A 15,261-nucleotide genomic window follows, 5' to 3' on the forward strand; every position below is an offset into this window, starting at 1 on the left:
TCATGAGCATTAATGTTACTTCAAAGTGTCATTAATGTTCATGACACATCCCATGTCATGTTTATGACACGCTCATGTCACTCTTATGTAGACACCTTCAAATTAAAGTGTTTCCATATCTTGCTTAAGTCGTGAAGGCATGTTCAAAAAAATTTCCTAAGTCACGTTTTATTTTGACTTAGGCATAATAAATCCGCTTAAGTCACACACTTGACATAGGCCATTATCTTAAAGGGGTAAAATCATCATCTGATCAACTGAGGATGTAGGCGATTTTACCATAGGTGGCTGGCTTCATGAGGAGATGATTTAGGCAACAAACAAAAAAAAATTGACAAAAAATGACTTACGCGATTACTTTAACAGTGTGACGATATTTATATTAAAGCTTATATTATTCATCATTTAATTGATAACATGTACAATTTCTTACCCAAATACTTGTTAACCAATTCTTGGTTAATATGCATTATTGATTTAGAGCAACAACAAAATAATCAATAGCCTATTATATATTATATAATAAAACACAATAAATATGACTTCATATCAATTTTTAACCTGTTGAACAAGGATTCACAAAGTAAACACTACTGCATCTAGTGTTGCTTATGGAGGTCAAGGCCTACATTTTGGATTATTTTATGGTTCTTTAAGAAAGAAAACGTATGAAGTGCTTTATTGGGGAATTAAAAAAACACACACATTTGAAATATAATTTAATAATGAGTACAGCAGTAAATGTGACAAAATAAATGGTTGGCTACTACAAATTAAAACAGAAGGCCATGCTATATAGATGCAAGTATTGCGTACATTAACCTTAATGTAAGGTTAGCATTTATTTTATATATTCTAGTTATCACACAGCAACCATCTGAGGTCCAACAGAAATATTACATTTAAAACGTCTACCGTTCCATCTGTCTTTAGAACCAAATGAACAAATTAAACATTGTTTCTACAGTATATATATATAGACATTCACAAAGGCAATATGAGCAACACGCAATAAATGGAATAATTAACATCTCTACATATTACATGCATTATGCTCATTTAATATTGCTTACTTTGGCTGCTTAACATTCAGGCTTTGTTACAGCGTCTCATGAAAGAGAATATAAAATATAAAGTTAATCAGTGATGTCTACCTCTACCTCAGGTTTGATGTTCCTTAAATTGAACTTAAACTCCTATTAATATCCAGAATGGCTTATCTGCAGACTTTACTTCATGTCTTGTCTTTTCACTTTTGCACAAGCTAACATGCTTACATTTTTATGAATGAATCAACAGTCAGCGTCCGTTGCACAAATTTACATGCTGTAAAATGAAATTAATTTTGTGATTGTAATTGAAAGAAGCATTTTATATTTGAATGTACCAAGTTATACCAAGTGAAAATAGGCTTTTTAGTTTTTGACTCATATTAGTTTCATGGTGAACCTGCTTGTCTCCATGTTGCCTTTCCCTGCATTACTACTTGACATGGCGCTTCGTGGCACATATGCGATTGTGGCAGTGTGCTTTATTTGCCCTTTACTCTTACTCCAGAGGAACATGAAGATGAAACACAGGCACACAGAGCTGAAAAATGAGAGAAACCCAATGGTTGCAGCTACCAGTAATGTCTTTACGTCGAATGGGACATTCTGGTTTTCATTCACACCTGGGGAGGCAGACGGAAAGGCGAACCATCCCTGAAGACGAAAGGGTTTTTTAGAAGATGATAGAAAGGCTTGAACATGAAGGCTGACGGGCAGGCTATCATTTCCTGCAGCATTAGATGCCACACAGAGATAAGTGCCACTGTCTTGAGGTTGGGCATAGCGAACCTCGAGTGAGCCATTAGAGAGAGCCCGTATTCTACCGATGGGTGATAGAGGTTTTAGCTGTGGGCTTATCCAGGTAACAGATGGCAGAGGGTCACCTTCTGCATTGCAATAAAGCACCACAGTGTGTCCTTGATCTATTCTCACTTCACGAGTTGTGGGATCCAGAATACGAGGCTGTCGACATGTGAGCAGGCCCGGCAGCTCGGCCTCAGTAAAGTCTAGAAAATACCAGCCCTGCAACTGGACAGAGGTAGAGCAAGTTGGTGGATTTCCACCAAAGTCCACATGTAGTCGTCTTTGCACAACCCACAGCAGTCGGCAGTCACACGCTAGTGGGTTGTTGTCGAGTCCCAGAGTTCTTAGGGAGTCCACTGAATGGAAAGCTCCTGCCTCGAGTGTGGTGAGAAGGTTTCTAGATACATTCAACAATTTGAGATGCACCAAACCCCTGAATGCTCCGATTTCAACACGAAGCAATGATCCCCCCACCAGACGGAGCTCTTGGAGCCGTAGCAGGTCTCCAAGCAGGTTCCCATGAATGTGGGTGATTGGGTTAAAAGAAAGGTCAAGGTATGACAGATATACAAGATGGTGCAAAGGGATGTAGGGGACAGCACTGAGGTTGCAGTGTGTGATAGTTAGGGATGTAAGATTTAGACCAAAGAGACTATTTCCTGACAGGGTCTCCAGCCAGCGGCAGTGAGAAATAACAAGTTCCTTGAGGCGCTCTAGATGACGGAAAGAGTAGTTTGGCAGCGTGGTGAGGCCCAGTCGCTGCAAATGAAGACTTCTCAGGCCGCCGAGCTGCGTGAGCGCCTCTGTGGGCACAGCAGTGAGGTTGCAGCCATCAAGGCGCAGCTCTTGCAGACTTATTAAGCCACTAAATGCTTGATGAGAAATAAAAACTATGTCATTATCTGTTGCTGTAATAAACTGCAGAGCGGGTAAGTCACGGAAAGTAAAATCTAGAAAAACAAGGATCTCATTGTCGCTTATGTCGAGTTTCTCCAGTTTTGTCAAACCAGCAAACGTTCCAAGAGGGATAATTTTCAGGTGGTTGCGAGCGAGACGCAGAGTTACCAGACTCTGCAAGCCAAGAAATGCTTCGGCTTCAATTATCACCATAGTATTATCACTCAAATCCAAGTCTAAAAGTTGTGTCAGAGTCTGGAACTGCTGGTGCACCAGAGTCTTGATCTTATTGTGTGTTAAGTTTAGTAGTTTAGTGTTTTGTGGCAGACTGTCGGGCACTGTGGTGAGTTGGCCATCGGAGCAGTTCAACCCCAGCAGCACGGGGTTGCAGCGGCAGGACTGTGGACACGGCCGGCGTGTTTCAGATGATAATGCCACCCCCGCTGCCAGCAGGTAGAGAGCTCCCCAGCACAGCCATTGGTGGAGAGCAATCCCCTCAAACATCTGGGGGCCTGAGAGAGAGAGAGAGAGAGAGAGAGAGAGACAGAGACAGAGACAGAGACAGAGAGACAGAGAGAGCTGAGAAAAAGTAAAAAATAATATTTATTCAAATCAGCAAAAATGGGGGAAACATAACTTCCTGTAAGACATAACTATAAGAATGCTGATGGTGTTAAAGGGACAGTTGAACCCCCAAATCAAAAATTTGTATTTTCTTCTTTTTATAATGAAAATATAATTATAGTTGAGAGATGGAAAACATCTTTACGGTGAAAATCTCGGTAACGCTTTATATTAAGGTCCTTGTAATAACGATTAATTAACAAGTAATAAGGCCCTTGTAAGTCCTTACAAGATGCTTATTAACATTATTGTGTGTTTATAAGCTTATATAAGTGTTAATAATGGCATTACAAACACCCATGACCCACCCATTATGTCTTTGTCATGCCTTTATTAATCTTATTTTGTTTGCTTATTGATATTAAAATATACTTTATTGCTCATCTTTTATAAGTTAACTATAAGTTAACTATGCTTTTTGCAACTACCGGATCTGAAGCTAGAACAATGCCTTATTACTTGTTAATGAATGGTTATTAAGGACCTTATTATAAAGCGTTACCAAAATCTCCAACAATCGGCAACTTGCATAAAAATGAATGAGATTGGGAAATAGCATGACAAAAAAGAGGACAAATATGTATTTTTGATTTGGGGGTGACCGGTCCCTTTAAGGTGTGACCTCATGCATTCATCTGTTCTCTCTCTTTTCTGAAATTAAATTTCAGGAAGGCAGTTCACATTACAAAATGAGATTTTATTTCCACTGCTGTTCATGGATTCATGTAAGGGAGAGATCTGAGAGAAAATAGAAAAATATTCAATGACATTTTCTAGAAAAAAATATTACATTAGAGTCATTCATTTGATAATTTCACACAACCTGTCCGGTCAGGGCCTTATGCACTTGATCCAGAATTTAATTAACACGTTTTTCTCAAGACGGACAGAAAAAGTGACTGTTTCCATAACAGAAAATTAACATTTCCTTAAAAAAAATCATGTGGAAAATTGCAAAAGCAGGTGCTTTTTAAAGCTTCGGCTGTAGAGGAATGATCACTGGACACCAGAGACCCGCACTGTCTCCAACATTTAACATGCCCTCAAGCAAAATGTGCTTTCTGCTTCAGTGGAGCATTGATCTGTTCCTCCAACCTGAAAGATTGGTTTAATTATTTTCCATCTCTTACACAACAGGAAGTAGATTTTCATAAGCAGACAGCTGCTGATGGAGGGTTAGGAGTATGTGGTCAAATGTTGTCAGATGGTGATTCTAACTGAGACAACTGTCTAATTATGAATTTAATTGATTTCAGTTTATATTTATGTTGATTGCAGTACTGCAATAATCTAAGATGATACGCTGCAGAGGTAACAGCTGCATCAACCGTCCTGGAACACTTCTTCTTCTTAGAGCCAAATCAAATTATCTTTAAAAGCAGCTAAGAGATCATTTCTCTCCTCAGGTTTTGTTATTTTATGAGTTATAGCTGCACTTAAAGCTAATTTTTTCTTTCTCTTTAATTTCCCTCTCTGACCTGTTATTCATCTTCTGTAACTTCTGCTTTAATTTTTTTATTTAAAAAAAAAAGTATATACTACAATTGAAACATTTTAATCTAATAAATATTACCATGACTTCTTAAGTTGATTACTTACATGAACACACATTTTTTGTATTACTGGTTTTCTGAAATTTTGCTTAGATATGCAGGTGAGGCATTATCTTATTAAATATGTTCTCACTTGTACACATTTCCAGAACAGAAATCAGAAGGTTGAATTCTTGTTTCATTTTTTTGACATATAAAAGTCAAAGGTTTTTACAGAGAAATCTTTTATCCCTGCATAAATCAGAAAATACTGTCAACAAGGGAATAAAATGCTGTTTAAATGAGGTTATGAATGAAATATGAACAAAACTCCTCTGTAAAAACCTTCAGAATAGGGATGAAACTGGAAAGATGGAGGATGTAAGAGCTACTGAAGTGCAGAATTATGGCTCAGAGTATGGGGGGGAAAAAGTAATTTTAAGCATTGTAAGGATTGTAAAACTCCAGACATTTTGCAAGCCACACTCAAGTCAGTAGGGTAAAACTTAAGGGGGTGAAATTAACTAATATGTATGCCTCTGAAACTTCCATGTTTCATTTCTTACATTAGGAAGTTCATTTTTAGTTCAAATTCTCTGAAATGTTGTGGTTAAATATACAGATGAGACATTTTCAAATGCTAACTTTTGGTGACACTAATAGACAAAGTGTAAAAAAAATAAACCCCTAAATGTGTAATTTCAATTTTCTTTTCTCTCCATGGGTCTAATAGAAGACATGTTATGCAAATGGAACAATCCAAAATGTCAAAATTGATAATCAAATATTTATGCCTGTGGAGTCTCTCCTTCAACAGTTTAATAGTTAAATAGTTTTCTCGTTGGCTCTCTTAAGATCTCCAAACTTAGTCTTTAAGCTTTCAGATTCAGGAAAACTGTACATTGTACACAGAAATTATGTTCTTGGCCCCTCAAAAGTCCACACATCTTTAGTCAATAAAAAAAAAAACATTAAAAAAAACAAGAACAGGTTGCCTGCTCACTGTTTTTGTTTTATCAGCACTGTTTGAAAGCAGAAACACGGGGAAAGTGTAAGCCTCAATTATCTGCTCTCAGTTATTGTAAAGATCATCTCTCTCTGAGCACTTTATATTGCCAAAGGAATACACATTCCTTTGCATTTATCACATTCAATATTTATATTTAATTTATCTCGATACTGTGGTTACCGTGAAAGCAGATTGCAGGCTGAAAAGATGATTATATGTGCAAAAATGTAGCATTACTAATAGCTAATGTGGATTGGTTTCAACGTTATAGGATTTTGTTTTGTATTTGGTGACGGGGTAATAAAGAGATTAACAAGATAAAGGAATCATATTGCTTTTTTTTCATTTTCCACAATTTCCTGTAAGATGTTAGATATATCGAGCATTGTGGTTTGTTTTCAGGAGGGGAAGATGAACTCAACCAATACAAATATGATCACATTTGGCCTATTACGAACTTAAAAAAGTCATATTTCTTGCAATATCTGTGCTAGCCCTTAAATATGGAGTTTCTTTTTTTAACAAATGATCTCATTTTCTTTCTTCCAAGCACTGTTTTGCTGCAGCAAAAAGCAGATCAAGACTTCATATACCTTCATTTTAATGTTGTTAGTTTTTTTCAAACATTTTTTTCTACCATTCCTGGACTGTGGTTGGGGGGTAGTGGAGTCTCTGTTTGTCTTTCTTATGTGTATTTGTAGACTGAAAATAGCTATTATGCCTCCATAAAGCAGAAAAAAGGTCTTAACTTTAAAAGTTTCATTATTTTCTTGATGTTTAGATTCAGAATTATGTAACAAAGATGTGCATATGAAGGGAGGGTTGCCTCTACAGATCACCAAAAAATCTCTCTTTATTCAAACCAATGCTAAATCATCCACTAGGGGGCAGCAAAAGTAAAAATATATTTGTGTACGGTTTGTCCTGGTTCAGTGGGTTTATAACACTGCATAAACACCAACTGTAACTGGGAAAAAAAGCCCACAGTTATAGTTGCAGTCATTTATCTTGACATGCCATATGAAAGTGTTTATGGGCATCTTTGCTTTTAACAGTGAAACAAGAATATTAGGCAAACCAACTGTAATACCACTAAAAATGACTCAGGGATCAGCTCATCTACAAATGTGTGACTTGCTGAGACGTGCTGTTAAAATTGCAGAGGGAGTGCTGAAAAAAAATAAGTGTGATGCCACCCTCAGATCTCCTCACATGTCGATGTGCTGAACGGAGCGAAACATGTGAGAGGAGGGACAGAGTGAGACAGAATACAGCAGGAGCAGTTCCTCTAATATTTGTAATGTTTTCATGCAAAATATAAAAGTAATGTTGTAAACTAAAGCCAAAATAAGTCAGTTGTGTACGTTTTCATTTATTTCCAGACTGATTCATTTTTGATCAACTTTTACATATTTAATGATGTGAGTCATCATATCATTAATGAGTGTTTTAAAAGAGGAACTAAATTATTTCACCTTCCAATCACTGTTTTTAAACTTTTGGTCACATAGAAAACTCCACAGAGAAAGTCTGATATTTGACAGAGTGAACCAGGGTGAAATAATTTCTCTCTGTGTTTGGATCATATTTCTAAGTTGTCAATTTTATCTTGACACAGTTATGGGTATGGAGCTGGGGAATACTGTAAAGTCGTCCCCAGAGCAGTGAGTGATGGAGGCTGACTCCTGCTGAACTCCTCTGGGAGCACACATGAAAACAGAGGTGAAATCACAGTTATTTACTGTGGGCTGACAGCTTCAAAACTCAAATACAATGAATGGTGTCATAAAAGGCTCAGAATTATAGTAATCTTGTGGAAAAAAGAAAAAGAAAAAGAAATAAAATATTATAACTCACCGTCTCTTCAGTCTGGAGGGCTTGTCATTGTGATAGCTCCATTTTCACAATTTTGTGGGGGGAAAAAACCCACAAGAGCGTATTTGGAAGTGTTTCCTTTTTTTTCTTCCTGAAATTGTCTCTTGATATATTGTTGACACAAGAGAAGAGAATTGGAAAAGAGCAGAGTAAATCTTTTTGATCAGTCAGCTCCTTGTCTGTTGTTTAGAAATACATCCAAATGAAACCTGCAACGTGACAGAAACAGACACACATATTATAACGGGAGAGCTTCATCCTCCCGTGCTGAGATTTTCAACTCCGGAGAAAACGTGTTGCTGCAGCTCTGGTTTCCCCTGTTGCTTCACCGTCCTCATGGCAACAACAACCTGGCTGTGGACGCGCGGGTGCTCGGTGCATGCTGGGGGATTATATACACTAGCTCCTGGACTCTGTCCAACACGCTGCACTGGATGACAGGAGGAAGGCACACAGGTCAGCCAAATGCAGAGATTTAGGCACAAACACCAGATGGGAGTGAATTTAAGCAATGACACTTGGAAATAAAATAATTTAAGCTTTCTCTTCTGTCAGAGGCATTTGAAAGTTTGATGAAGACACATCAACTGATGATTTGTAGGGTCCTGTAGGGTAGTTAAAACCTGCCACTAGTATTCGTAAGGTTATATGAAGTGAACTGAATGAAAAATGCACCAGCTTTTCTTAATTTCAGCCCTGAAAATGGCACCCCTTCCAAAATGAAGGGTCCCTTTGTTCCCCCAAACCCCCAAAGACAACCCCCACACCGCTGTCCAAGCTCCAGGTGGGGATTTTGCATATACATGAGGTGTGAAAAGCTGTGAGCTTTGCTTTTTTTCTCCTCCGGTCAACAAAAGGCATGTTTCCAGGGAGTGCTTTTTGAGTATTTTTGGAAAGTGTTTTGACTAGGCCCACTAGTTAGTTCCCTCTGCCTCGGTTCCCATACAGGTGCTTTTTGTAGCGGCTGACCAACATTAGTTCGAACGTGACGCGGATAATTCTGCGACACTTACATGATTATTCAGCGATAATTTTTCCGTGACGTCAGTGACGCAACGCTGACAACAGACTGATGTGGTCCAAACAGTCGAGACATCGACATGGAAAGATTGGGGACGGTTTCTGTGTTACTGTTCGCCGTGTTTGTACGCATGGTCTTGGAGACCTTGCACCAGACAAGGATGCAAGCCATTGAAGAGGAGATTGAAATAAACGAAAAACATAGACAGGAAGACAGACGAAGACTTCATCTGCGTCTAGCCGTGATAAGGAATTTTGATCAGCGAAATGCAAGGCAAATGCAAAGGCAAAGGCTAATGGTAAGCCTAGTTGTTTGTAATGTTAAACTGTTTCTGATTGAAAATCAACCACATGTATGCTTCACTACAATAAATACTCGTTATATGTAATATGTAACGTTATATCTAATGTCGATTAAATCTTTTTGTTGTAGATCATCCTTTGTCTCTCCTGACCTGGATCAGACATTCTCTCCTGCATCTCCAAGGGACATATCCAGCCTGCAAGGCCCAGAAACCCAAGCCATGGGTCTTTGCTAAAATTCATGTGGCCTATGCGAGATATAGTCACAAAGAAATCTATACCAAGATTTGGAGCCAACAACACAGCAAATTACTGCTCCCCCTTCCCATGTATGGACTGTGGTAACGTCATGGGCTAGATCAGTTAGTACAATAATTAACTGTATGATGGTATTGATCTGCTGTGTGTTGTTAAGTACTACTGTTGTGATGTTTATTTAGCAATACCATTTAAAATTGAATGTTAGTCTTGTTTACACAGAAACCAGGCCTTCACTTAATAACAGATTAATTTTGGGTTGACTAATAACTCACATACAGTACACTTGAAATTGGCCTTTTAATAGACACATAGATTTAAAGTGAGCATAGTCTTTTGTTCTCCTAAGACAAAGACCGTCTAACATTTTAATTTTAGCTGCTTCTTTGTCTGACCTAACCTAACTCTCAACCATTTTGTCACATGCATACACATTATCTCACTGTCCTACATTTTCACTGTAAATAAAATGTTATATTAGATCTTTCCTAATTTGTTTGTTTTACTCTGTTTCTGGAATAAAACATCCTTTTGGAATATGCACGCTTCCCTTTTTAATGAGTGATACGTCAACCTCTTCTTTGAAAATAACTCCAAATTCCTTCAACCACTATTAAAATGAATATGGTAATTTGATTATAATGATTAAGTAAATGATTAATCAGAGTTCCAAATTGATAGTTTAGTAACTCTATGAGACTGATTAAGGGGAATTGGCTATCTCTTCTCTATTTTACAGAGTGGTGCCCCATTTCGAAGTGACTTGAGTAAATCAAGCCATATCATATATTTTTTTAATAAATAATTATTCACAATAATTGTTAATAATTCTCATAGTCATCTAAACCCATTTTTGAAACCCTAACATTTTAGTGCATCCTGTTTAATCCTTTTCTTACATTTTAGTGCCTCGTGGAGAGGTATCCACTTATTTATTTGATGTGGCATAAACACATGTTCAATACACTTATCCCATACATATATCTGTACCAGATATCCCTACAATTGTATTTTCTTAGTAATATGCTACAAATACAAAAAAAATGTATTATGTCCTAAAGGTATGATACGTAACATTTTCTCCTTAAAAACTCTAAACACAACTAGATCTATGTGAATGGTGTATGTATCACAAATATTTCCAACACTGTGCAAACCCAGAGAGATCTGTAACTTTATTCAAGGTAACAGTCTGCTTCAATTGGCCGCCTGTTATATCCTCTTAGCCCCTGTAGTTGCTCCAGCATCTGGAGGAAACACTGGAAACATTAAGGGTACATTCAGCCCCAACAAAAAGTAGCAAAATGTTTATTGGAATTACTCTCTGATGTATATAGTGCATGTCCAGTCCGAAAACAAACACATGCACCATTTTGCACCATTTGGTTAAAACGATGTTTCCTCAAAATGGTGTAAAACCATTTGCAATGGGCTTTTCTCTCACATGTTGGGTGTGTTTGAAGTGTTACCCAGTCATTAGTGAAGTGTGCATAAACCAGCTGTATTAAAAAAAGGAATTGTGCTTATGATCACAACAGGTTTGATAAAAAAAAAAAACATCTATTGATATTCCAATAACATCGTTGTAGTGAAATTCTAATACAGTGAGAGCCTTCGTCTTGATTTAAAAGCAGTGAGAGTTGCTGCAGACCAGAAGTCTTCTGGGACCTTGTTCCACATACAAGGTGGATAAGAACTGAACGCTGCTTCTCCATGTTTAGTTTAGACTCCAGGTAAAACAAGCTGACCAGTCCAGATGACCCGAGAGGTCTGGATGGTTCATAAGATCAGAAGTGTATTTTGGCCCTTAACCATTCAGAGTTTTATAAACCAACAATCAGCATTTTGGCTACTTTGTTAGAACACAAGCTAAAATTAGGTACTAGGCAGAGAAATGATTACAAGGAGATGTGACGTGAGGAAGTCTGTGTTTCTACAGGCACATGGAACCTCTTTGCATCAGTTTTGGAGGTGTTGGGGACATTCAGTCACGTCCCACTAGTTACATTCAAGTTTCAAAATAAACTTCTCTTTTCACAAGAAATGGTCAACTTTAGGCAATAAAACAGATTGCCTAAAAATAAATACACTCACCGCCCATTTTAATAGGCAGACTTGTGCAACTCTTCGTTAGCACAAGACGACCTGCTGAAGGTCAAAGCGAGCATCAGAATGGGGAAGAAAGGTGATTTAAATGACTTTGAATGTGGCATGATTGTTGGTGTCTGAGTATTTCATAAACTGTTGATCTACTGGGATTTTCAGGCATAACCATCTCTAGGGTTTACAGAGAATGGTCCGAAAAAGAGAAAATATCCAGTGAGCGGCAGTTCTCTGGGCTAAAATGCCTTGGTGATGCCAGAGGTTAGAGGAGAATGGCCAGACTGGTTCAAGATGAGAGAAAGGCAACAGTAACTCAGAGGTAACAGTCTGCTTCAATTGGCCGCCTGTTATATCCTCTTAGCCCCTGTAGTTGCTCCAGCATCTGGAGGAAACACTGGAAACACTGGGGTACATTCAGCCCCAACAAAAAGTAGCAAAACGTTTATTGGAATTACTCTCTGATGTATATATAATGCATGTCCAGTCCGAAAACAAACACATGCACCATTTTGCACCATTTGGTTAAAACGATATGTTTCCTCAAAATGGTGTAAAACCATTTTCAATGGGCTTTTCTCTCACATGTTGTGCATAAACCAGCTGTATTTAAAAATAGGAATTGTGCTTATGATCACAACAGGTTTGATAAAAAAAACATCTATTGATATCCCAATAACATCGTTGTGGTGAAATTCTAATACAGTGAGAGCCTTAGTCTTGATTTAAAAGCAGTGAGAGTTGCTGAATGTTTTGGTGAACAGGCCAGGTCAGGACTTGACGTGCCTGGCAGAGAAGATTGTTGCCCGGTGACATGATGTGTCCCTGTATTGATTAAAACTGACGAATCGGCGGATCAAGAAGGCGGAACTTCCTGGAAGAAATGTTTAGTAAACAATTGTTAGATAAATAATGGGTTCGAGGGAAAGGAGAGGGGTTCAGACTTCACGAACTGAAACCCGTCTGCATGTATCAGGGACATGTAGAGTGAACCCAGAGATCTCTGTAACTGCACATTTCTTGACGTATTGTAACTTGGACGCGTCCTGCTCATCATTCCCCATCAAACAATCTGTGCAGAGAAATAGGTGAGGATTTTTGGTGTTGGAGTCAGATAATTTAATTTTTAAGGTTTCCTCAAGCTATTTTTCTAACAAGTAATACAGCATTTTCCTGCCACACAGCAATTATTTTTCATTAATTGCTTCCATTTTGCAACACAGTAATCCAGTAGAGACCTAATATAATCATATATTTCAATATCAATACAACTCATTTGATGGGCTACTTTGACAAGTGGCTCATGCCAGTCTCCAAGCTAAAATGTACGGTAAAATGATAATGCTGCAACAATGTTCAACACGCTCATTAAGTCATTTTTAATATGTGAAGTATTTCATAAACTGTTGATCTACTGGGCTTTTCAGGCATAACCATCTCTAGGGTTTACAGAGAATGGTCCGAAAAAGAGAAAATATCCAGTGAGCGGCAGTTCTCTGGGCTAAAATGCCTTGGTGATGCCAGAGGTTAGAGGAGAATGGCCAGACTGGTTCAAGATGAGAGAAAGGCAACAGTAACTCAGAGGTAACAGTCTGCTTCAATTGGTCGCCTGTTATATCCTCTTAGCCCCTGTAGTTGCTCCAGCATCTGGAGGAAACACTGGAAACATTAAGGGTACGTTCAGCCCCAACAAAAAGTAGCAAAATGTTTATTGGAATTACTCTCTGATGTATATATAATGCATGTCCAGTCCGAAAACAAACACATGCACCATTTTGCACCATTTGGTTAAAAAGATATGTTTCCTCAAAATGGTGTAAAACCATTTGCAATGGGCTTTTCTCTCACATGTTGGGTGTGTTTGAAGTGTTACCCAGCCATTAGTGAAGTGTGCATAAACCAGCTGAATAAAAAAAGGAATTGTGCTTATGATCACAACAGGTTTGATAAAAAAAAACATCTATTGATATTCCAATTACATCGTTGTAGTGAAATTCTAATACAGTGAGAGCCTTAGTCTTGATTTAAAAGCAGTGAGAGTTGCTGCAGACCAGAAGTCTTCTGGGACCTTGTTCCACATACAAGGTGGATAAGAACTGAACGCTGCTTCTCCATGTTTAGTTTAGACTCCAGGTAAAACAAGCTGACCAGTCCAGATGACCTGAGAGGTCTGGATGGTTCATAAGATCAGAAGTGTATTTTGGCCCTTAACCATTCAGAGTTTTATAAACCAACAAGTAGCATTTTGGTTATTTTGTTAGAACACAAGCTAAATTTAGGGACTAGGCAGAGAAATGAATACAAGGAGATGTGATGTGAGGAAGTCTGTGTTTCTACAGGCACATGGAACCCCTTTGCATCAGTTTTGGAGGTGTTGGGGACATTCAGTCACGTCCCACTAGTTACATTAAAGTTTCAAAATAAACTTCCCTTTTCATAAGAAATGGTCAACTTTAGGGAATAAAACAGATTGGCCAAAAATAAATACACTCACCGCCCACTTTAATAGGCAGAATTGTGCAACTCTTCGTTAGCGCAAGATGTCCTGCTGAAGGTCAAAGCGAGGTGTCTGAGTATTTCATAAACTGTTGATCTACTGGGATTTTCAGGCATAACCATCTCTAGGGTTTACAGAGAATGGTCCGAAAAAGAGAAAATATCCAGTGAGCGGCAGTTCTCTGGGCTAAAATGCCTTGGTGATGCCAGAGGTCAGAGGAGAATGGCCAGACTGGTTCAAGATGAGAGAAAGGCAACAGTAACTCAGAGGTAACAGTCTGCTTCAATTGGCCGCCTGTTATATCCTCTTAGCCCCTGTAGTTGCTCCAGCATCTGGAGGAAACACTGGAAACACTGGGGGTACATTCAGCCCCAACAAAAAGTAGCAAAATGTTTATTTTACAGAAAATCAATATGCATGTAACACCCTGTTGTGATCATAAGCAAAATTCCTTTTTTAAATACAGCTGGTTTATGCACACTAATGAGTGGGTAACACTTCAAACACACCCAACATGTGAGAGAAAAGCCCATTTTAAACGATTTTACACCATTTTGAGGAAACATATCATTTAAACCGAATGGTGCAAAATGGTGCACGAGTTTATTTTTTAGACTGGACATGCATAAGATACATCAGAGAGAAATATCAAGTCACACGTCACTGAATTACACTCAGTAACAGTAATACAGCATTTTCCTGCAACACAGCAATTATTTTTCATTAATTGCTTCCATTTTGCAACACAGTAATCCAGTAGAGACCTAATATAATCATATATTTCAATATCAGTACAACTCATTTGATGGGCTACTTTGACAAGTGGCTCATGCCAGTCTCCAAGCTAAAATGTACGGTAAAATTATAATGTTGCAACAATGTTCAACACACTCATTAAGTAATTTTTAATATGTGAAGCATTTCATAAACTGTTGATCTACTGGGCTTTTCAGGCATAACCATCTCTAGGGTTTACAGAGAATGGTCCGAAAAAGAGAAAATATCCAGTGAGCGGCAGTTCTCTGGGCTAAAATGCCCAGAGATTGGTGATGCCAGAGGTTAGAGGAGAATGGCCAGACTGGTTCAAGATGAGAGAAAGGCAACAGCAACTCAGAGGTAACAGTCTGCTTCAATTGGTCGCCTGTTATATCCTCTTAGCCCCTATAGTTGCTCCAGCATCTGGAGGAAACACTGGAAACATTAAGGGTACGTTCAGCCCCAACAAAAAGTAGCAAAATGTTTATTGGAATTACTCTCTGATGTATATATAATGCATGTCCAGTCCGAAAACAA

At 38.2% G+C, this 15,261-nt stretch overlaps 1 protein-coding gene across 1 annotated transcript; it reads right to left on the reverse strand.

Moving 5' to 3' along the window:
• Positions 1 to 706: 706 nt before the first annotated feature.
• LOC131984524 (leucine-rich repeat and immunoglobulin-like domain-containing nogo receptor-interacting protein 1) lies at positions 707 to 8,136 on the reverse strand. Its single transcript, XM_059349372.1, has 2 exons — positions 7,773 to 8,136; positions 707 to 3,262 (listed from the first exon to the last, which is right to left on the reverse strand). The coding sequence occupies exon 2, from the start codon at positions 3,252 to 3,254 to the stop codon at positions 1,428 to 1,430; it is 1,827 nt and encodes a 608-aa protein (XP_059205355.1). The 5' UTR covers positions 3,255 to 3,262; positions 7,773 to 8,136; the 3' UTR covers positions 707 to 1,427.
• Between the last annotated feature and the right edge of the window lie 7,125 nt (positions 8,137 to 15,261).

This window comes from Centropristis striata, chromosome 14 (assembly GCF_030273125.1).
Source record: "Centropristis striata isolate RG_2023a ecotype Rhode Island chromosome 14, C.striata_1.0, whole genome shotgun sequence".
Lineage (NCBI taxonomy): Eukaryota > Metazoa > Chordata > Actinopteri > Perciformes > Serranidae > Centropristis > Centropristis striata.